Below are 25,261 nucleotides of genomic sequence, written 5' to 3' on the forward strand. Positions count from 1 at the left end.
ATGCCAAGGAAGCACCTCAGAAACCCAATATCCATCGTCTCCCTCTCCTTCCCGTCCTACTCATCTCTACCCCCACAAGCACCACCATCGTCCCCACCTCTCTGCCGGACCGTCCACTCCCAAGAAACCACCACCACCCTCCTCCCTTCATCCGCCATTCGACCGGCGTGCTCCGCCACCCGCTTCCTCTCCACCTGCGAAGTGACCCTCTCCCACGCCTCCCTGAACCCTAACCCTACCGCCGCCGACCTCGTCCGTTCTGCCATCGCCGCCTCCTTGACGACCGCCCGATCGACGGCCGACTCGATCCTCGCCTCCGCCGGCGGCGACCCCGACCTGATGAACGCCGCCCACAACTGCATCGAGCTCCTCTCCCTCTCCGCGTACCGTCTCGGGATCTCCTCCGACGCCGAGACGATCGAGTCCCGGGTCGAGGACGCCCGCCCGTGGCTCAGCGCGGGCTTGACCTTCCAGTACGACTGCTGGTCGGCTCTCAAGTACGTCAACAACACGGCGCAGATCGGCTCGGCCATGATGGCCCTCACCAGCAACGCCCCCCCTATGGTCTTCGCGTTCTTTCGGTTCGGCGATGACACCGGCTTGTGGTCTCCGCTGCGGACCGAGCGAGACGGGCTCGGCGGCGGCGGCAACCGGCATACCCAGAAGGGCAGAGCCTCCGCCCTCCCTGCGCGGGTTCGACGGGTTGGAGCCCGACGTGGTGGTCTGCAAGGACCGGACAGGAGGGTGTCTCGGGTCGGTGCAGCAGGCGGTCGACTCGGCTCCGGAAAACGGTTCGGAGAATTTCGTCATTAGGATAAAGGAAGGGGTGTATGAAGAGAGGAAGCGGAACGTGGTCTTTTTGGGAGACGGCATGGGCAAAATGGTAATTACGGGTTCATGGTCGGCGTCTCGACTTACTACACCGTCACGGTTGGTACGTTTCCCCGTCGCTTCCTCGTGTCTCTTTTACCGAATTGCCCTTCCTTGGTGGGTCAAGTCAGGTGGGAACTCGACCCACATATTATTTGGGCCGATCTGATCGCAGCGAAAGTCCGATCCATTGATTAGTGGCCTAGATTCAGATTTGATTCGGATAGGAGTGATCCTACCAAATTGGGGTCCAAATTCTGAGCCCAACATCAGACCCAATGTTTTAATTGGATCTAGACTGGTCATACTGGGTCCATGTAAATGGTGATTGGTTGTTCAGTTATCGGAGCCAAACCCGACCCATTGATATCCCTTGTTGTGTACAGGATATTTTTGTCATTCTAAAAAATTGATATGAAGTATATGTTTTTATAGACACCTATAAATTAAAATAGTCAAACATAATATGTAAATCAATCATTATTGTATAATAATTTTCATAATTTATAATATTTAAAACTCTTAACAAAAATTGTTTTTATAAAATAAATTTATTGTTTGTATGCAGAAATGCTGATTGAAAAGAACTTAATACTCATTTATAATGTAACAAAAACATGCTTCTATGAATTATGGTATGGATTTTTCATGTAATCGAGACTGGTTTCTCAAACATTTGATACTTCTGTTGATGGTTTCTCAAACATTTGATAAATTTATTTATGTTCTTCTTTTCGGATATATCGGTCCCTTTCCGAGATTTTTTCAGAATTGGTAGGATTCCGAGAAAAGTATGAAAATTCTGAACAAAAGGGTGAAAACATAATCTTCCAATGCATTTCCAAACGAAAGAAGGGCTTTTGAAAACACAACCAATAAAAGTTAGGCGGGCTTTTGAAAAAACTTCTCGGCCAAATAAGGTGGAGAAATAATTGTGATTTTTTTTCCGTCGAAATGAACTGACCCTTGTCTGGCAGGAGTTAGTGGTGATGGCTTCATGGCTAAGGGAATCACATTTCAGAACTCTGCCGGACCATATAACCACCAAGCCGTGGCTTTCCGTTCAGACAGTGACCTCCCTTTGATTGAGAATTGTGAATTCCTTGGTAATCAAGACACACTTTACACCCACACTTCGCCAGTTCTTCAGATCATGCCTGATTCAGGGCACCATCTACTTCGTCTTTGGAAACTCGGCTGCAGTTTTCCACAACTGCACCATCCTCGTCACCCCTCGGCGACTGTCGCCTGTCAAGGGAGAGAGCAATGCCGCCACTGCCCAGGGGCGGACAGATCCGGCGCAATCCACTGGGTTCTTATTCGAGAATTGTGTGGTAAATGGCACATATGAGTATATGGGCTACTTCTATTCAAAACCGGTGGTTCATCAGAACTATCTTGGTCGGCCATGGAAGGAGTATTCGCGAACGGTGTTCCTGCATTGTTGCCTGGTGGCACTTATACGGCCAGAAGGGTGGATGCCGTGGAGAGGTGATTTTGCACTGAAACACTGTACTATGGGGAGTATGACAATTTAGCAGGGTGCCTTGGAGCAGTCAGATTCCACCGCAAAATGTTCATATGTATTCTGTTGAGAGCTTCATACAAAGGAACGAATGGGTTACAAGTTATTAGCTGTAACTTCCTGTGTTTGCATTTATGTGTGAGTGTGTGGGGGAGAGGCAGAGATCACTTTCAATAGCTTGCAAGAAACAGCTTTATGGAGTGGCTTTTGAGAGGTATGTTGTGTAAGGAAGAGAAAGTGTCTCAAAATTTTCCTCATATCTGCTGTAACTAGATAGAAAATAGTTATTATCTTGGCATTAAAGATTCGATGGACAACTGGATTCATTTCTTTGTTTCGTGTTAGAAAATATTCATTGTTATCTTGGTATTACAGATTCAATTGATCAACTGGAGTTCATTCTGTTTTTGCTGTTCCTTGTTTATTCTCTTTGGTTTAAGGCAAGCCGCACTGGGGGAGGGAATCCCTTTTATGGTTGCAAGGGCCACTTTTTAACTTTCTGTTATCTTCAATTGATAGCTCTTTCTGGGCTATATTCAAATGCCTTGGACCTTAGATATACCTCTGTGGAGCTCAAGATTAGAGGATTATTAGCCCAACCCTCTCTTCTGAGGCTGAAAAACTTTTTACTTTAGAAAGATATATCTCTAGTAGCTGCCAACATATGATCTATATAACAAATATTGGCAATGTTTCAAAAATATTGTGATTTTATTGTGATTTCAAAAGTTGACATCATGTTAAAAGCATGATGTTTTCAAAATATTGTTTGTGTTTTGAAAATATTTTATTTTTAACATGATATTGATGCAAAAAACGCTTCTTAATATCAGTGTTATTTATTTGTGACATTGCATACAAATTTTTCAATCTAACACAATCTGGGGCGACCCTGGCTGAGATTGGTGTAGTCTACTCGTATAGATCCTGACCAAGCCTGTGACCAAGTTATGAGCCTAGGTCCAACACCTTATTCAAGTTTTGCATTTCACAAGTTGATCCCCAGACCCTCCAAACCAAACTCAAACTCTGCTATAAGCCTATAACTAAGTTGTTATCTTGAGCCTTCAATTGATGCGCAAAGAAAGCTAGAGAGAGAGAGAGAGAGAGAGAGAGAGAGAGAGAGAGAGAGAGAGAGAGAGAGAGAGAGAGAGAGAGAGAGAGAGAGAGAGAGAGAGATTTTCTTAATTAGTCTTGTGGTTCGAATTGGAGACCCTTTGTGTTGCTTCGTCCTCATCAAATCTCGAACACCCACTTTGATAGTCCCCTTTCCATGGCTATTTCTTCAATTCACCTCTTTTAGATGTTTATTGGCCTACAAGAGAAAACCCTTTTTCCAATTTTATCGTAATGATCTCCTGAAGTTGGGTTTCTCATGAGGTAAGTTGAGCTGTCATCTACACCATTCATTTTTATTCTTTTTTCGATGGTTGTTTCCTTTGACTTTTGTGGGTTTGTTGTGCTTTTAAAGAGCATGGTTTTGTGTTCTACAAATGCTTCAGCTGTTTGTGTGTTGGATGTCAGTTATTTTGAACTTGTTGGTTGAGTTTTGTTCTTGCTTAAAAACCATTGGTGGGGGCTGTTGTTTATTTTTATGTTTTTGAAGGATTTGGATAGTTCTCTTTTTTCTGTCCCAGTCTTTGTTTTGGGATTTTGAATATGTTGGTGGTGTTCAATTGGACAAAGTTTGTTAGTAAAATTAAACATTGTGGATGGGCTCGTGTATGTTTAAACTCAAAACATATGCAAATCTATCTCCATGTTGTATTTAAAGTTGAAACTATAGAACTTAATTTTGATGGCTTAGCTAGTCCGTGGCAATTAAAAAGCAATGTCACAGATCTCCTTGGGAAAATCATGGCATATATGAAAGTATAAAAATAAAAGAAATATATAGACATATAAAGTAAAATATAAATAATACAAAAATATTAAAATGTGTTTTATTGCATTGATACCATTATAAAAATGTAATATTTTTAAGCAGAAAATGTTGCATTTCAACATTAAATTGGCTTTTGGAAATATCACCAATATTCCTTGCATAGATTAAATGCATAGTTGCTATTACTAAAATTGGCACTTAAGGGGAAGGTGTTTGAGTACTTGAGGGTATTCTACTTCTGATATTTTCAATACGGAAACCATTCTATATCCCATGATTCACATGCATCATCACCCCCCTACATTGAATCTTTTAGCTTAACCGCCTCCCTCTAATTCAATTTTTGAAGCTTCTTCCAAGCCCTATTATGTTACATTTATATAATTCTCTCTTTGTTTAATCATAGCGATATCAACCCACCCTTAAATGTCCCTTTTATTCATGTTGCACCAGAAATTTATACTAATAATTGAGGTAAGATCAACTGTATATTGTATTTGATCCATTACATTTTCCTAAATGTACATAATTTAAAATATTAATTTTCCTTTTCTACTAAACTGATCATTACCTGCTCAACTACATTCCTTAATAGTGACTTCAAGGGGTACTAACCAAGGTTGCCAAACTAGGAAGCGAAAGCGAGAAACGATACGGGAAGTGGAAGCGAGAAGCGAGGCATTTTAAAATTTATACGAAGTGGGAAGCGAAGTTTCAATTTAAAAGTGAAATATGAATAAAAAATGAAACAATACGGAATCAAACAAGAAACAAATAAAAACTAAAATAAAATTGATCATTCTTATATTTCATGATTTTTCTTTTAAAGAGTTAAATTTTTGTTAAAATCTAACAATGATGGTTACCAATTTAAAGAAAGTACATGGAAAGTGAGTGAAAGCGTGAGAGAAAATATATGAAAAAGATGAAAAGAAATGTGAGTAAAGTATATAGTATGCATAGACCATGTGTATGAGAAGCATAGATGAAGCGTGGGGGAATCGAGCTTCCCATGAAGTTTCAGAAGCGAGGAGTATCGCGCTTCCGAAGCGAGCTTCCCACCTCCCTAAGAAGCTTCCGGTAACTCTGGTACTAACACTTGGACTTGACACAATTTAGTTTGGATTTAAGCTTCACATAATTCCAAGAACCTGATTGGCCATTGGATCATAGATTAAGTTCATGTTGTATTCAACTCTCTCTCTCTCCTAATATTATATATATATATATATATCTTAGTCAATCACTGAAATGACAGAACGAACTGAGAGACAACTATTTAGCTCTGTTGTCCGACAAGGCCTGCTACTAGCTCGTGTTCTCAGAAGACGTAGAACTCCAAGGGATGATGCCTCATCTTGGCCTATTTCAGTTCTCAGTTTGGTGAATAAGCTTCCCTTTCAAGGAGAGGTCAATGCCTTTTGGAGATAACCCGCTATCCACCCATCCGTCCATCTAATTCTAGACTAAGGCCGACCTTCTCTCTTTTTTGGAGTACGAGGGGTCGGCTCAGCTTAAGCAAAAAAAAATATATATATATATATATATATATATATAGATAGATAGATAGATAGATATATATAGAGAGAGAGAGAGAGAGAGAGAGAGAGAGAGAGAGAGAGAGAGAGAGAGAGAGAGAACATGAAAACTGAAATATGAGAACCAAAATATGAGAACTGGAAATATGGGCATGCAAATCCAACCATGTGGATGTTCTTGGCATGATGAATTTGCTAGGAATCAACCATTGGATAGTGTATTTTTGATGAAAAAATATGATATTTGAATGCTTGAATATTTATGAAGAATATGAGCCATTGATTTTAAACCCTTAAAAAAAATCTCATTTATACATCAAAATTAGATGATTCAAGGGTGTTTCTTATGAAACCAATCCTATAGATCACATCCGCATGGTTAGATTCAAGAGAAAAGAATAAAAAAATCATAAAAATTGTGATTCATACATTAGTTCTCATATTTCCACTTATCATATTCTAGTGACTATTTATATATATAGGGCCACTAGAATACGAGAACTAGAGTGTGAGCTAGGCATTTCCAATGATTTTTTTTGCAAATCTGACCCTGTAGATGCATTCAACATGGTCCATTTGCTAGGAATTGACTCTTTGAACATGTTTTTTTGACAAAAAATATGGTTTTTGAATGCTTGAATATTTATAAAAATTTTGATCCATCAATTTTCAAGCCTTAAAAAATCATGCTTATGCATCACAATTGGAAGATTCAAGGGGCAAACCAAGCATGTAGATCACATATGTATGGTCAGATTTAAAGAAAAAAACAAAAAAACCCATGAAAATCTCGGTTCACACCAGAGTTGACAGTCGAGACAGTGGGAGTGGGAAGCGATTCGGGAAGCTGCAGCGGGAAGCGAGATACTTCCAAAATTTTAGCAAGCGAGAAACGTAGGACGACTTAGAAGCGAACTAGAAATTGTCTCAGAAGCGACCTAGGAAGCGAGGGAGAAGCGAAAAAAGAGAAAAAAGAAATAAAAATAAAAATGAAAACACAAAAAAAATGAAAAAAATGGGAAGCGTCCCAATTTTTTTTATGCTTCCCCGCACGTTTCAGAAGCGCCAAGTTTCGCGCTTTCGAAATGCGTTTTGGGGAAGCACGCTTCCCCATGCCCTATGGCGCTTTCGGTAACCCTGGTTCATACTTTAATTCTTATATTTTCAGTTTTTATATTTTAATGGCCCTATATATATATATATATAGTCAGTGAACCGTTTATCCAATCTCTAGATCCAATTCTAATGGGTGATTCATGGATGATTTTATTACTTATTTTGCAATCTTTCTTGTTTTGATTTGGGTCAATGACTTGCCTCAATCTAAAATAAGAAAATAACTTTTGAAAGTTCTTTGACTTTGATTTTTATAAATAGAACTATTTTGATAACCCATCTTAGATGGGATTTGGTATGACACTTATGAGATAGATGGGTGTATATAAATAATATGATTCTTTTTATAGTCAAGCTGGGGTTAGGCGGACCTTACCAGTTCATTGAATTTAGGTAAAGATTTACAGAATCACCCATTCATAAGTGGGTGCCAGTCTTGGGGATGATCTTTCCATATCTTGTTAATTCCTCCCTTGCTAATCTAGCAAGATTCCTAACCAGAAAATCAGAATCAGCAAAAATTCAGCTTTTATGCCAGCTCATTATTGAGGAATCTGTGGATCTAGACAACTTTTTTCATTTCATTTCAAGGGGAAACCTGCTGAAGGAACCATGGTATATATATTTGGGACAGATTCCCATTTGAGGGATTTGAAAAAGCACTATCTCATTGAATACACACACAATACTACATATGTACCTATATATAAATATAAATGTGTAGCTTCCAGACCATTTATCTCACAGAACATCCCAGATCCCTTTAAAAAACATACTCGCATATATATTTTTCTTAATCTAAACCCGTAGATGTTATCTCTATGCTTTATTTAGTAGAAAACATGTATTCATTTAAACATTTTTCATGTTTAGATGTGTTTTTAGCTCAACAAAAAAAAATCAACGGTTCATATTACACCAAAACATGATTAACTAAATATCAAGAATTCTTGTTAAATTATCTGTAAGGCTAGTTTCATGAGAAACAGCAAAACAAAAAGACGACCAAAGCCTTTGTTCCTCCCACCTCTGCCTCTCTTTCTGGGTGAACTCTCCATATATTCCTTCGCGGGTGCACATGTGAGAAACTGGCTTTCTCGTTGCTACTTGTGTGGGAATTACATTTCGATTGACTGTTTGGAGATCCACTTATTTCTCTCTCTCTCTATATATATATACACACACACACACAGTAGTGAAGGTACAGAAACCTCTAAAAAATGAAATATATTCATATAGTTTTGGACTAGATCTTATTGGATACAACGATCTTAGATCTTGTGGATTCTATTCATCAAACCATTGTTTCTCCTTTGTGTGTGTATGTGTGTCTTTGTGTCTATATGCTTCAATTAGAGAAAGAAAGAAGAGATAGGGTGAATTGGTACAGTTGCACTATCTCAACCTAGGCATCTAAATTTCCAATCCCGCCTAGTTGTTGTTTCCGTATTCGAGAAAGAGAAAGACTGCATAGATCCTATTTCCAAAAGCAGAAACTAAACTTTGGATCATGTTTATCATGTTTTATTTACTATTTCCATGTGTTCAAGTTGACTTTATGATGTTTTGGGCTATTTTTAAACCACCCTCATCTTTATGAGTTGTGAGTTTTTTATTTTTCACTGTCTTGAAAACTGAATCTTACTGTATATTGAAGATGACGAAACATACTAGCTAGTAAATAAACCATGCATAAACACATTTGTATGCTTAGATCCAATATTTGGTGGCTGGATCCACGCAACCAAGAGTGTGTACCATTCTATGGTATTGTGGTTCTATCTTGCCAATTTACCATATATATGTGGGTATGCTCTTGAGATTTTTTCTCCAATATCGCATGTAACCAAGATATTTAGATGACATCCATCATGATGCCAAAAAAAGAAACAAAGAAATAATGTAACCAGACACTACAATAAGGTTCATTACATATCTAGATTAGATTTGAAGCTGTCACATGGATACTCGCTTTTGGCCCCCGTATCTTGTTCCCTTATATACTAGTCATATTGTGAACTTAATAAAAATTGTTGTATCCCCGTATCCACATCCGTATCCATGTGACATAGATTTGAAGTCAGAAAACAAAATAAAAGTGCATACCAGTCATATTTGAACCTAGATCTGGCTTATATCTTGCTTATTGGTAGCATACCATCTTTGGAAGGCCTCATGAAAGTCTTGCCAAAAGAGCCTCATCTATGACCAATGGTCAATCGAGAAACTTGTGGTGGACTTTGTTTTCTATTTCTCCAAAAGAAAAATAGAAAAGGTCTGGCACAAGTCTTATGTCTTTCTTGTTTCTCACAATACAGGAAAATATTTAGGACCTACTACTTCTAAGGCAACCTGAGTAGGTTCGCTACATGGAGTGAAGTCTTAATATTGTAATCCCTAACAACATAGCCAAGTCAAAGTTCAATTGCTAGGAAGGAAAGTTTGGTTCATGCAGTCAATTGACTCTGTCCATTTGGTTTAGTTCACATAATATTAGAAAGATCTATGCAGTTGATGATTGAGTGACAAATACAAATACCAAGTTTTGAGTCTAAGCTTGAGCCAGTAACCAAGTCTTCACTATTCTAGGTTGACCGGAGACCCACTGGGCCAGTCTCAAAACCCGTTCAGACTGAGTTATCAACCTGACAGTGCAGAAAAGATAAAAAAGAGAGAAAACGGTTCAGAGATAATTTCCTTATTAGTTTTCTGGAAGCTCCAAATGGCAAAAATCTTTTATGACAGGTTTATATTTGAGAACCTCTGTTTGTCTTCCCTCCACATGTCAAATACCAACTTCAGTTGTTTCCTTTCTTTCCATAGCTATATTAAAACGCCACCCATTTCATATGATTCTTTCTCTAAGGGATGGCATACTCGTTCTCATTTTCATATAAACCATTTCCATAGTGTGGGTTCTCTTGAGGTAAGGTTGTTTCTTATCATCACCGTTCTTTGTTACTCTTTGTAATGGTGGCTTCCTTTCATTTTTGCGGTTTTCCTGTGTTCTGGGCAAAATGGTTTCATGCATGCATGCATGAATTCCTTGTATATTGGCTGGTGATTATCTTGGACATGCTTGTTCAGTTTGTTCTCGCTTGCAGTTCATTCGTAAGGGTCTTCTTTTTAAGGAACTGGGTAGTTTCCTTTTTTCTTCTGGGTTTTTTATCATCACCATTCACTGGTACTCTTTGTCTAATGATGGTTTCCTTTTTTTCTGGGTTATTGTTTTTTGGGGAAAATGGGTTTGTGGGTTGTGCTTTTTGTGCATGCACGTATTGCTTTTATCTTGGATGGTGATTGTCTTGACCTGCTTGTTGAGTTTTTTCCTGCTTGCAAGTTTGCTGGTAAGGGCTTTTGTTCTTGCCTTTTCTGAAGAAATTAGACAGTTTCCTTTTTCTTCTATTTTTCTTTTTGGCATTTGTTTTTGTTGGTGTTTTAAATGTACCATCTATTGGACTGGATTTTTGGGAGGCTCCTGTAGATTTTAGTTCTTTTTTCTTTTTTTTAAAACAATTTTACATGTTTGAACAAAGGGTTACTAAAAGTATTCTGTGTAGCAGTATATACATGTATACACACGTACATGAATACTGTAGGTTACATATTTTGGATAAAGAAATGGATGATCATGTGTTTTTTACTTGCGAAATATGTTCAGAAATATGGTGCTTTATATTTTTCCACTTGAAGTTGGTTGTAGAGTTTTACATTCATTTACCATTATATTGTTAATATTAGTCATGTTTTCTATTTAAAGAGGTCATAATTTGATCATCTGTGATTCTTGTGATGCTTCCTGTTGCTTGAGCTTCAAGGACATTGTGCTATTTTTCTCTCAGTATATCTTGAGTTCTTTTTCCTCATGCATTAGTTTGGATAGCTATACTCCTATGGTGCCTATATGTCCCGGTCAAACCTTTTGATTGTCCACCTAGCCTGCATGAAATTATATTTCGTGGATGACCTGTTATATTCTCAGTCAAGATATTCACACGCACAAAGTCACAAGCAAAAGGGCAAACAACTGCCTGGTGCTTCCTTAACCTGTATAAGTTTGTGTATTCAGTCTACAAGTAATTCTGTTGCTTCTCAACAAGTAAATGTGACCTTCTAATCACGTGTGCCTTTTCAAAGGGATTTTAGGGAATTGTTGTTGAGGAAGGCCTTTTTATTGCCAATTTAAAGTGGAGTTTGAGTGTCACAATAATTTTTTTACCAAGAATACTTCTTTTCTTCTAAGTGCATGTAATTTAACATCAATTTTATTGCTGTGCTTCAGATTAGGCATATTCTTTATAGCTTACTTAGTGGAGAACATGTATTAGATTAGGCATTTTTCATGTTTAGATGTCTATTTAGAGCAATAAAGAAACAATGGCTCATATTGCACCAAAATTTGGTGAAATAGAAATCAAGGTTTCTCATCGAATCGATTCGTTCCAAAGTATAGACAAATAAGAATGAGTGTACATGTTAGGATTAAGCGAAAAACACATTCAACTATGGTTTTTAGAAGTGTTTAAGATATGAACCGGTTAGGAGCTACTCATCTCTCTCTCTCTCTCTATATATATATATATATTTGACAAAATGCGTTTACAATTATACAATTATAAAGCTTTTTTGTTTTAAACTTGGACAATTTTGGACCTATATCACATAGAAATGGGTGCTGGTGTGGGTGTGACACCAGTGTTTTGGGGGGTGTAGAAGCACCCATTTTACATAGACTGCATCCTTTTGAATAAGAGAGAAGTATTACTAATGCTTCAAGAAGTTTGTCAACTGCATCTCAGAATTGTCAAATATTTGAAACAACTTTTAGAATTGTTTTTTTCTAAAACTTCCATTTTGTATTCCTATTTTTCTATTATACTTATATTTCTATTGTTTCCTGATATACTTAACTAACTTAATTTATGTCAATTTTGTTGAGGATTTTTAAATTTTATATTTGCAAAAGTAACATTTGAATCTTTAAAGGAAATCTCTGTGATAAGAGATTACATGGAAATTGTTCACATATACTTAGCAGCATACTGATGTGTATCATTGATATTTTTTAAAATAGTGGGATAATGTCATGATATATCAAACACATTGGCACAACCATCTTGTCACCAAAACATGGTGGGTGAATATGTAAATTTGTAGTACCTTTGACTGTGGCATGAGATTGAATCCTATCTGGGCTATCTTCTAGATTGTCTTCAAAAGGTTAAAAAAGTGAAAATGTTGTGATAATATTGGTCGGACTATTAATCAGGATAATATCATTATGTATTCGATAGATTTGTTTGCTTTTTCTTTTTTTTTTTTTGCTAAGTAAGCTATGAGATAACTTGCAGTGAGATCCAATAATCCAAATCCAAGGCCTTTGACTAAGATAGAGCTACTCTAACTATCCATCTGTTGCATTCAAACCAAATACCATTTGCATTGTAATGCAGATAAATAGTGTCACAGAAGCCTAGCACTACGCTGTGAATCAAATGGGTTATTACTTACATAAGTGTACTCTAATGTTGCTGCCAAATTTTGAAGATAACCTTTTTTAATATAACTTGGGGACAAAAATTTAGTAGCCACCTATTAAGGGAAGGAGGTACATGTAAGCCAAAGAAAGAAGAAACAAAAATCGGAAGAAGCAGAAGGTAATTGTTATTTGGGAAATTTTCAAAAGCACGCCTAACCTATTGGCAATAATTAAAAATGCACCTAAGTTTTTTAATAAAAAAACATCCAAGAGTTATCTTCTGTTAGAGTCACCGTTAACTATACATTAAAAAAACATCCAAGAGTTAACACATACTCCTGGTATCAAATTCACAACATCCAAGAGTTATCTTCTTGGTGAAGGACACAACTATCATAGAAATTTGGTGTGTTGCTGTAAAAGAACTATGGGTTAAGAGTAGGGTTGGGGAACAAGTCGAGAAACTCATGGTTTGGCTCGCCATGAACTCGTTCATGTTCGATTCATGTAGCTGGCAAGCTGATCCACAAGCAGCTCGTCAACCAAAACCGAGCCGAGAACAAAGAAAGGGTGCTCGGGTAGTGTAAGCTCGTAAGAATATAAGATATATAATTTTAGTGCAATGTCTGTCATAAAAGGTAGCGAATGCGTTCCTGGAATTGGGATTAGGAATTTTAGGGAGTGGGTTGGCTCGGTTAGGTTAGGGGTTAGGTCAAAGTCCAATTCGGGTAGACAAGGTTCTGTTTTTGTAATAGGTTTCAGTATAAAATTTAGTACACCCAAACGGTGCCACAAAAAAATCCCAAATTTTAAGGGATGGTTCTGAACACCTTGGACTAAGTATGGGGAACATTTGAGGATCAGGTGACGCAGGGACAAAGAGATACAACTTGGACAAGTGGATGGTTTTTTAGGGTTTTTTTGCAGGAAGATTGGGTTTTGGTTCCAGTAGATCCGAATTGTAAAATAAAGATTTCTTTACAGAGAGCTCTATAAATCATGAAATTCAGGGGGGTTGAAACTAGATATCCTAAAGTGTGTTGAGTCCAAATTTCAGATTTAAACTCCTTACGGATTGGGTTGGGTGATTTTTCTAATTCTGACAAAAAGCAAGATTCGTCAGATTTTCAGTTTTAAGCATATTTGGGTTCAGGGCTTCTACTGGAGTCTGATACAATCTTGGTTCAGCTGAGGAAGGCCAAGGTTCCACAGTTTGGGTTTGAGAGGGTCGAGACCACCATTGTGTTGGAGTTGACTGCACCGGTTCAGGTGGGCCTAGGCTGCAACCTTGGTCCACTTGGAAGAACAGACCCACTAGGGATCAGCCCGTCCTGATAGAGAAGGAACTAGCCCTTAGAGAGAGATACAAGTCTAGGGGGTAGGGACTCGCAAGAGAGAGAGAGAGAGAGAGAGAGAGAGAGAGAGACTTGAGCTAGAGAGAGAGAGGCGTATTTAGAGAGGGACATGAATGAGAGAGAGAGAGAGATCAAATTCAAGTTCTTTCATGCCTTCTCAATACAAGATGAGGCCCTAGATATATGCCTAGGTAGGGCTCTTAAAGCATACACAAGTTACAAGCAAATTAATAGAGAAAAACCTAATTCTAGTTAAGCCTTTAGAGCCCTAGATACACCTACTTGGACCATACCCTAAAATAGAGTCCACTTCCAAAAATAGGTCTAGCCCTTGTTCTTCCTTTTGACCATTTTTAGAGAGAGCTTTCAAGAGGGCTACACGAGTTTCATGGACTTCAAAAATAGGTTGGGATGCCCAAGGGGTGGGTCCCACTAAGTCTTGACCTCTTGAAATAGGAGGGGGCATCCCACAGGTCGGTCCCACTTGATCTTCAATGTTGGGCTGGCAACCCTAGGGTGGGTCCCATAAGCTTCAGTGCTTGAAGCTTAGAGCTTGGATCTGGATCTACCACACTAGGATCCGTATCGAGTACTTGGATCATTGAACTCGGATTTGAATCTGAGTCTGCAGGAAATGGGTCCACATCAATAGCTTTGTATTGTTGGTTAGAACACATGACATGTAAAAGAGAAGTTTGTAGTTCAAATCCCATTGTTGTCAATGCGTCAAAATACATGTAATTGTTTTAGCGAGCCAGCTCATGGCTCAGATCATCTGACTCGAGCTCAGCTCGTCTGGTTATGAATATGAGCTGTGCCCGAGCTTGAACAAGATGGTCTCAACTCGTTCGTCTCATTTTCCAGCCCTAGTTAAGAGTGGAGAAGATTGGGGTGGGGAAGAGAGAGAGGGAATATCAATAAATTTGAGGTATTAACCCAGCTTGAACTAAAGTTAACCCAAGTTAGTTGGATGAGAAATTATTTTAATTAACAGAATGAAAACTTCGGTGCATTTTTAACATTTTTAAAAACTTAGGTGCTTTTTTGATTATTTGCAAAAATTTAGGTGTGTTTTTAAAAATTTCCCTTGTTATTTTTTTCGGAAGATGAACATGTAAAAACCTATTTGGAGAATTATAATTTATTATTACAATTTTTCTTACAGATGCTTGATAGAAGCATAAATATTTTGTTGTTTATCTCATTATTCTTTTTGATATAATATCTTTTCCCCTTTTCTGATTTTCCCTATAAAACTTGGATAAACTTGGAACAAAAAAATTGGTTTCTTACAAGCAATGGCCATTTAGAACTTTTATTGGAAATCTTTTGTCTAATATGTTGTCATGGGAAATATGTCCTGTCTTTATATATATATATATATATATATATATATATATATATATATATATATATATATATATATATATATATGTGTGTGTGTGTGTGTGCACATGCATGTAAATATAAACCTTATCATGTATATTATCTTATAAGGAATGAGAAAGTGGTTTATTGGTGTAATCCCATCTAATGATGAATTTTAAATGTTCTGATGATTATTCGTCTCACAGCAAGTTGTGTTACAACAACAACAACAACAACAACTACGCCTTCATCCCAAAACAATTGGGGTCAGCGATATGAACCAAAAGAGAAAATCATTTTGGGTCTTCCCCATGAATCCTTTTCCTCCAATCATTTCTATCCAATGCCATGTCCTCGGTGAGGTTCAAAGCATTCATATCCTTTCCTATCATCTCCATCCAAGTCTTCCTAGGCCTACCCCGACCTCTTTTAACTAATATATTATCACATTTCTCCAACCTTCTAACTGGAGCATCATTAGGCCTTCGCCGAATATGTCCAAACCACCGTAAACTATTCTCTCGCATCTTATTTTTAATGGGTGCAACACCTACCTTCTTACGTATCTCCTTGTTCCGAATCTTATCTTTTATTGTATTTCCACACATCCATCTAAGCATCCGCATCTCAGCTACACTCATTTTTTGAATATGATGTCTCTTGGCAACCCAACATTCCGTACCATATAGTAAAGCGGGTCTAATAGTCGTCCTATAAAACTTTCCCTTCAACCGCAATGGCATTCTACGATCGCACAACACTCCAGTAGCACTTTTCCATTTCATCCACCCAACCTTTATCCTATGATTTACATCTCCATCAATTTCTCCATACTTTTGAATGATGGATCCCAAATATTTGAAATAATCATTCACCGGTATATCTTGCTCACCAAGCTTCACTACACTCCCATCACTACTTCGTTGCTTACTAAACCGACATTCCATATATTCAGTCTTACTCTTACTCAACTTAAAACCTCTAGCTTCCAATGTTTGTCTCCATAATTCTAACTTAGCATTAACCCCAGCTCTAGACTCATCAATCAAAACAATATCATCAGCAAACAACATACACCACGGTACATTTTCTTGAATTGATCTCGTAAGCTCATCCATCACTATCGCAAATAGGAAAGGGCTTAAAGCAGATCCTTGATGTAACCCAACCGTTATCGGGAAATTGGTTGTCACCCCTCCACAAGTGCGGACATTGGTTACTACTCTTTCATACATATCTTTAATTATACTAATGTACTTGAGAGAAACACCTTTCTTCATCATTGTCCACCAGAGAACGTCCTTAGGTACTCTATCGTATGCCTTCTCTAAATCAATAAAAACCATATGCAAATCTTTGTTCCTCTCTCTATATCTTTCAATAAGTTGTCTAAGAAGATGTATAGCTTCCATAGTTGATCTTCCAGGCATAAAACCAAATTGATTCTCCGATATCATGACAACCTTCCTCAACCTAGACTCAATCACCCTCTCCCAAAGTTTCATAGTATGACTCATGAGTTTTATACCACGATAGTTTGTGCAATCTTGTATATCACCCTTATTCTTATATAAAGGCACCAAAGTACTCTTCCTCCACTCATTAGGCATCTTATTTGTTCGCCAAATCAAGTTAAAAAGATTTGTCAACCATTCTAAACCTTTCTCTCCCAAGCATTTCCAAGCCTCGATAGGTATACCATCTGGGCCAACTGCCCTTCTTGATTTCATTTTCTTCAAAGCCTCTGCAATTTCTTTCTTTTGAATCTTGCGCATGAAGTCACGATTTATCTCATGAAAAGGATTGGAGAAGTCTCCAAGATCTTGAGCATGACTATCATTAAATAGCTTATCAAAATAATCTTTCCATCTCTCCTTAATCTCCTCATCTTTGACTAAAACCCTTTGCGTTTCATCTTTGATACATCTAACCATACCCAAATCCTTTGATTTCCTATCTCTCATCTTTGCAAGCCTATAAATATCCTTCTCGCCTTCTTTGGTATCCAACTTGTCATAAACCTCCTTATATACCTTAGCCCTCGCGTTTCGAACAACTTTTTTAGCTTCCTTCTTTGCTATCATATACTTCTCCAAATTCTCATTATCACGACTCTTACTTAGATTTCTATAACACTCTCTTTTAACCTTAATAGCTAATTTGACATCTTCGTTCCACCATGATGTATCCTTACCTAGTGGTGCACCGCCTTTAGACTCACCCAATACCTCCTTAGCCACTTTTCTCATGCCACCCGCTATCTTTTTCCACATTGATTCTGAATCCTCCTTGAGACACCAATCATCTTCCTTAACTACCTGCTCTACAAACATTCCTTGTTTAGCTCCTTTCAGTGCCCACCACTTAATTCTAGGATCTATCCTATGTCTATCCCTTTTGCGGCATTGTCTAATTTTAAGATCTACAATTAAGACTCTATGTTGTGTAGCTACACTTTCTCTCGGTATAACCTTACAATCGATGCAACAACCCCTATCTCTCTTTCTAAGTAGGAAAAAATCTATCTGACTCGTATTAACCCCACTTTTAAATGTTACTAGGTGAGACTCCCTCTTCCTAAACCAAGTGTTTGCTAAGATCATATCATATGACAAACAAAAATCTAAAATCCTTTCTCCACTTTCATTTAAGCTAATTTGTCTGAGCACTATCAGAATCTTAGTAGTTTGTCATGGATGTCACTAGACCATGCAATACACCGAGTTGGAATGCTTTGATGAGCTAATGCAGTATTCCTGTACCAATGTAAGTGTTATCTTATCATATGAAATGAAGCCAAAAAATTATAATGAATTTATTGCAGCACCTTTTTTTTATGATCAATAGCTTCTAAATTTCTTTTTATAATTTAAAATTTTAACCTCTACATGGTCTTTAGTGGAATGTGCTCCTACTATAGTAATAGACAATGAGAGAGAGGAACACAAATGATTGAAATGCAAAAATAAAAGGAACTATGAAACACTTTCTTCATTTTGTTTTTAATGTGGGAATTGGGAAGTGCAAATAATAGAAATATGCTAGTGAAGTAATAAGTAATGAGCGATTGGAAAATTTTCATGATCCATGTTAATTGGGGAAGGTTGTTGTAAATTACAGTTAGTAATTAGTTTGGGAAATCCTGTACTATCTGCAAGAGAAGAAAAAAAAGAATTTAAAGCTGTCTTTTAGGTAAGAGAAAACATAACTAACCTGGGTACACAAGCTTGGTATGGTTACTGATTTGAATATAACAGATGCTAGCCTGTCTATTTTCACTTCTATGTCAGACACTCTTTGGATATCTTACTAAGTGTTACCCTTTTATGGAACTATCGTTTGATCGGATTAACAGCACATTGCATTTGAAGTGCTGGGCACAATGTAAAAATAGACATAAATGACATAATGCATCATGTAATAGGGCTGGTGTGGTTTCTCTGTGGAAAATTAATTCTTTCAAGGCGTGTGCAGAAAAGTAGATTTGTTTGGAATTGAAATGTACGGACGAGCGTATGGATATTTCTGATGACCATATGGAGTTGCCTTATATTCTTTTTGGGTATATCTGAAATGATTCCCAGATTGTCAAGGAACATTTCTCTTTTTTGCTTTTTCTTTGATTGCCATTTTGTATAATGATTTTCTGCTATCAATCCATCAAACAGTTGAAAATATAGTTTCCTAGCATATCTATACATCTTGTTCTTTGGAGTGTGAGTGTTGGACACCCTTTGTCCCTCTTTTACCAACAATATGCCTTCGTCTAGGTGAGTACACATGTTTCAACAGTTTACAGTACAGTATTTGCTATGTGCAATAGCAAAGTTTGAGAAATTTGCTATGGGCTTTAGTATTTAAAGGTTATTCTTATGTGGCTATGTTTGTTTCTTCGTGTAACAGTAATGTTTTGTTAGTGATTATACCTCTTTCCTGCTGATGGATCCACAGAATCATGTATCTTTCATCCTTTCATTTTTGAAGTTTTGATGAGTAAATTGAAAATGCTGGTTGTTTAGTTACTATTTGATCTTTAATCTCTGCCCTTCTTTTGGGTGTTTCCTTTTTTCTGAGATGTGCTTTTCTAGTAATTACAAGCAAATGTAAGTCTAGGCATGAGCGTTCAACTTTCTGCTGGATGGATTTTTTGACAAGTCATTTCACAGACTAGAAAAAGAGGGCTTAGTTTCTGGATGCATGCTCTGCTGTTGTAATGGAGGAATATTTATCATTTCTAGGTGGAAAAGATTCTATTCCCATGTTACCTGAAGAAATTGTTAGATGATTTTTTTCATCTTTGATTGAAATAGGACTCTTTCATCTTAAGATTCCATCTTTCTTGGAAAATGGTTGTTATGCATGGTGATGTTGGGAGCAAAAAAGGTCCCATGGTTTTTCTGCTGCCTTGCGGGAAGTTGTGTCATTCTCTGTCACTTTGTTACTGCTATTCCTATTTATTCTTATTTAGCAGGATGATCAGTTAGTAGTATTTAAGGCCTTGCTGCGAGATATTTAGGATTATATATATCTGCTAAATGCATATGTTCAGAATGAGTCAATAGTTTATTCTGAATTGTTATTATAACATATTAAAATTACATTGTACAATAATTTTGGCATTACTATCTAATCTAGATATTCCTTTGACAAAAGATCTGCATGTGGGCTAAATCCCACAACAAAAGATCTGCATGTCTGAAATCCATATCTAAGTGTTGACGATCATGATTAATATGAAACTGTTCCTAAAAGGTCCAGTGGTATGATTAGGAATTCCCCAAAATACCTGCCATAATGAGTCAACCTATCCCTGAGTGTGTTTCTGGCACAGGCACAACCTGAATTAGTGGAGATTTGGCTGTTGCGTCTGTGCAACCTCAGTTCCTTCAGCTCTTAGCCTTGTTGAAGCCAAAATGCTTGCCTGAAGATTGTGTAGTTTGGCTACCCAGGCCTAACTCAAACCCTAATTCACCCATCCCTATTCAAAAGCATGTAAAATCAGTCAAGGTCAATGCTAGAAATGGCAATAAAGAATCCTTATGGATCAACGACAGTGTGTGTGTCATGGCCCTCAGGAGAAGATAGTACCTGAGCACAATGATAAGATAGTATGGAGCTCATTTCTAGCAGAACATTTTTTTTACTTCCAAATACGGTCAAGGTCCTGTTAGTTTTTTTATCCAAAAAGGGTTTATATTTAGTCCATTACTCGTTATTGGAATGTCCAACTTAGATAGGAATTGAGTAATTTAATACTTTGTCTAGCTGAACACAGATACTTTGTAAGAGTTGTTTACAGAAAGTATGCATTGTCTTCTCAGTCATCCTGTTTTATGCAATGTTGTCAGAATTGTATCGGACCAATCGATTCAGGGAATCAGCCAATTCTGATTCTGAACCAAATTGAGCTGAATCAGTCAATTTTTAACCAGAAAATGACACATGTCAAGAAAAATATTAAAAACTATTTATACCATTTTTAAAAGTTATTTAAAAACAAACCAAATAAGCTGAGTTTCATATTGATTTTTGGCTGATATGATATGAATCAGCTGATTCACAACGATACTGACAACATTGGTTTTATGTATAACCCATTTTGCTTTGAATATTTGTTCCAATAGAGAACATGTTAAAAAAAATCCGTCTTCATTGCCTACGTCTTCATGTAATATTAAGCTGTTATTTTCTACATAAATCTTGGAGCAGGTGATATACCAGTTGATGCTTTTCTGAGAGAGGTCACCAGGACTGTGAGCGTCAGAAAGCAGGTTTCAAAGCGGGATTTGGCTTCTGAATCACCTGTTCAAGCTCAAATTGGGACAGATAAACCTGATGCTGGGATAATGAGTGATGCTTATCATCATAAAGGATCAATGATGGATGGAGATTCTTCAGTAACTGTTAGCACCCTTGCCAGAGGCTGGGGGAACATTGAAGATGCAATCAGAGTCCAGTGGAGGGACAAGGACTATGGAAATGGAGACACAGCTTACACCATAAGGGATGGAGATCAATGTTATGCTACAAGGATGTCCCCAGGTCTGGACGAATGGAGGCAAGAATCTCAATGTTCTTTTCCTCTGTTCTCAAGTTACAAGAGGGGTCATTGCATGAGAGGAAGTGAGTGCAGATTCCTCCATGAGAATCATGACTGTGATAGCGCAAAGTATGCCAACAATGGCCCAACAGAAAGAAATGGTAGTAGACAAGAGAGCGAAAGACTTTCAAGGCATTTTGAATGTGAAATGCATACTGATCCACATGGACATCCTCAGGGGAAATTCCCTCAGAATGATAATCTTAACAAGCATGATGCAGAAAGGGAAAAAAGATCTGCTTCTTTCTGCTGCAATTGTAGGGCTGGCAAGTGCTTCAGAGAATCAGGACATAGGTACATCCATTATGGAGTTGGATTTTATGGAAATGAGGATTTGCCTATTAAAGAACAAATACAAGAAATAAAAGATTTGGAGAGGAAGGAAGATCATGAGCAGGGTTGTTGGGACCTTGAGCAGAGAGGAGATAGAGAACCACTTCCTTGTCATTTTTTTGCAAGTGGCTGTTGCCAAAAAGGACCATCTTGCAAGTATTCTCATTGTGTTCCTACTCATGAAACTTCTGTTAAGAGGTCAATAGATGAAAGTTGGGGTATTAGGCTGGATGATCATCACAGGTCTTTAGGGGAGTTTTATTCTAAATGGGGTGTCACATCAGAGAGTGATTCTCAGATCTTCTTACATTGGGTTCAAAGTAATAGTTGTAGGGGAGATGGTATTGGTGATTCAAAGAGTGATGCTAAGTTATTTGATGGTTCAGATTCAGATAAGGGAGCCAATAGAGAATGGTACCATCATTGTCATGGAAGAGAAGGACATGAGCACCATCATGTTAATTACAGCAATTGGAATCCAAAAGAAGATATCAAGCGTCAGATTTTGCCCAAGGAAACTTCTGTAGCTCCTCTAGTTAGAAGCCATCAGCATGTTAATGAAGTTATGTATGCATGTCCTGGCAGTGCACCTCATGAGACCGGTGTTCTACGACCAAATGTATCTGTTACTCCTTCCATGCATCAATATACTGACAGCACCTTGTTGCCTACAAGTAATTATGATATTCATGCTAGTGGTATCAATCTTAGTCAGTCAGACCTCTCTGCTGGTAATGCTCCCACAGTGTGTTGGCCTGGGGAAGGCATCAATCTGAACCAGCCGCCACTCCGTAAAGGTCCTTTGGATCCACGTATTCAAGTTCAATTGGCTCAGGAGAATTTAGTTCAGAAATTTGCACCAAAAACAGATAATGTTGCTTCCTCATCCAAAGGCATAATTCCTGCATCATTTCAAACAAAACTTAGTACAGCAAATCAGGCTGTTCAGCTATCAAACGTCTCAGCACCACTAGCCCAGATATTAGAAACTGTTAAGCAAATCCCACAGCTCTACAATTCACTAAACTCTGCTGCTTCTGCTACTTTGGCATCTTCCCACCCATTCGCTTATCCGAATATCGTATTGCCTCCTGCCGAAGCCCCATCAGTTCAGCCTAATCACAGCCTATGGTCTCAAAGTAAACATCCATTAGCAGATAGCATAAACCCTCTTAATCAATCAAAAACTAATAAGCAGAAAGCTTTTGTGGGTGTTGTACTCGATGTGGATAAGCATCAGGCCAACAACAAGCTAAATGAACAGATTGGCATGGATGAAAAAGGCCAAAAAGATGAAGGGTGTCTGGGCTCATGTCCCGAGCCAAACAAAGGTCCGGAGGGAAAAGAAGGATGCAAAAAATGTCAAGAACATTGTTGGAAAGAAAAAGAAACTGAGAAATCAATGGACACTCATGTTGATGCAGCCAATAAGGAAAATAAAAGTAGGGAATCAAAAGCACTGAGGATATTTAAGTTTGCGCTAGCAGAGGTGGTGAAGGAATTGCTGAAGCCAACATGGGAGGATGGTCACATAAGCAAGGAAGCCCACAAGACTATAGCGAAGAAAGTAGTTGATAAGGTGACAAGTACACTGCAAGGGCCTCAGATTCCTAATACCCAAGAGCAGATCGATCAATACCTTGCATTTTCAAGATCAAAACTTGCTAAATTTGTACAGGTAAATCTCTGCAATTTACAATTTTGATAAATGGGGCATTCTCTAATTTCTTGCTACTTTCAACTTGCAATCAAACACACAGGGTTATAGGTCTCTATATTGTGACAAATGTATCTTTGTCATCCTGATCATCATCATCATCACACCGTGTCCCATCTGTATGGGGCCAGCCATGGCACAAAATACTGTTTATGTTTATTGTGGTGAATTGCAGTTCCAAAACAGATTTCTGTTTAATTTTTTGTCACACACACACACACACAAAAAAAAAAAAAAAAGAGTTGTTAATGTATAGCCTCCATAGGTTAAGTAAAACCCATGGCCTGTGCTGAATCATATCCTGTAATGTCCTGGGGAGCTGTTTTTGGTTATCGGTTGGTCAAGCTGTTAGGAATTTGATCAAGATGCTAACAGCATCCAGCTTTTGTTCATATGCAGGCATATGTTGACCTGTTAAAAAAAACTTGAAGGCTTGAGATACATGGAGCATATGGATGGCAGAAGAAATCTTTTGAAAGGCAATTCATTAGGTTAAATTTTCCTGGTACTATCGTTGAAGTTTTTATACATCTTATATTGCTGTGGCAGGTTAGGCTAGTGAAACCTGCATTAGTCGTTATATAGATAGAATCATAGTTTTGGTGTCATTTTGTTTATTTTTTGAATGCACATGTGCATGTCGCATGAGCAAAGTGGAAAAGGACACGGTCCATTTCATGCATGTGAGGTAACATTGCATGTGCAGCATGGCTGAAAATGGCAATTTGAGCATGGTGATTCATGTCTGTCACATTGACATAATTTTCTTCTTTCCATTGTTGTCAGTATTGCACTCTTCATGTTATTAAGAAGACAATTTTGAAGCATTTTTTTATTGGAATATGTTCCTTAATGTTTCTGTTTGGTTAAATTTCATAATTTCTGATAATTATTCTCTACTCTTAGAATGATAATGCTTCTAGGATTAGAAGTAAAGATCAATGTTAATTTTAGTGCCAAAAACACGTTAGATGTGGGTTGGGTCTAAACCAGAGTTATCGGAAGCTTCTTAGATAAGTGGAAAGCCTGCTTCTCGGAAACTCGCTTCGGATGCACGATACTCATTGCTTCCGAAACTTGATGAGAATCTCGATTCTCCCACGCTTCTCCTATACTTTCCACACTTCATCTATTCTTTATATGTTCTCTCACTCTACTTTTCTTGTTTTTTATGTGTTTCCCTCACGCTTCTTACTCACTTCCATGTGCTTTCTCTAAATTGACAGTCATCATTTTTAGATTTTGTTAAAAATTTAATTCTTACACTAAAAAACATGACATTTAAAAATAATCACTTATTTTAGTTTTTATTTGCATTCCATTTTGATTCCCATTCAATTCTTATATTGTTTTTTTTATTACTCATTTCTTGCTTATACATTTTCAAATGCATCGTTTCTCGCTTCCGCTTCCCGTATCGTTTCCTGCTTCCGCTTCCTAGTCTGGCAAACTTGGTCTAAACTCATCAAAAAAACTTTTCAAGGATTTGGAGCCTCATTGATACTGGCATTGGAATATATATAAAGAAAATGTATTAAATGCTGGTGTGTTGGTTATGGATCAGATTTAGCTGAATATGGGGGTGGTCTGATAATTCTCTCACAAACCATATCTCGCCCATCTTTATGACCATATTAAGTAGTTCAAGATAGTTACTGCTTAATTAGCGCCAAGCAAACCACACCAAGCCAATGTCTAGATCTTTTGACCATGCATGTTATGCTTAGGTAAGACTTGGTTAATCCAAATGCTGCTGCTTCAACACTGCTGTTGGTCATGCTTAGTGGTTAAGTGGGGCGGTGCTCATCTCAGTTTCTGGTCTTTAGGATAGGCTTTGCACCAGAAATGCAAGCAATGTTTTCTAAATGCTCAGAAGATTGGGGCTCAGTCTTGGCTCTAATGAAATCTGCTGTGACTTGAAGAATGGTTGGGTCTTCTTTTTTTTCGCCGAGTAAGTCGATTACTTGGTCAAATT

The 25,261-nt window shown here is 37.7% G+C and overlaps 1 protein-coding gene and 1 pseudogene across 1 annotated transcript; both read left to right on the forward strand.

The window, feature by feature from the left end:
- Window positions 1-2,505, forward strand: LOC149817277 (putative pectinesterase/pectinesterase inhibitor 51 pseudogene; annotated as a pseudogene).
- On the forward strand, window positions 2,126-24,130 carry LOC149817278 (uncharacterized). The gene is made up of 3 exons (XM_089986780.1): window positions 2,126-2,609; window positions 20,846-23,247; window positions 23,686-24,130. Exons 1-3 carry the CDS (start codon window positions 2,591-2,593, stop codon window positions 23,713-23,715), a joined length of 2,451 nt encoding a protein of 816 aa, XP_089842906.1. The 5' UTR covers window positions 2,126-2,590; the 3' UTR covers window positions 23,716-24,130.
- The last annotated feature ends 1,131 nt before the right edge of the window (window positions 24,131-25,261 follow it).

Source organism: Nuphar pumila, chromosome 14 (genome assembly GCF_984573655.1).
Source record: "Nuphar pumila chromosome 14, dmNupPumi1.hap1.1, whole genome shotgun sequence".
In the NCBI taxonomy this organism is placed as follows: domain Eukaryota; kingdom Viridiplantae; phylum Streptophyta; class Magnoliopsida; order Nymphaeales; family Nymphaeaceae; genus Nuphar; species Nuphar pumila.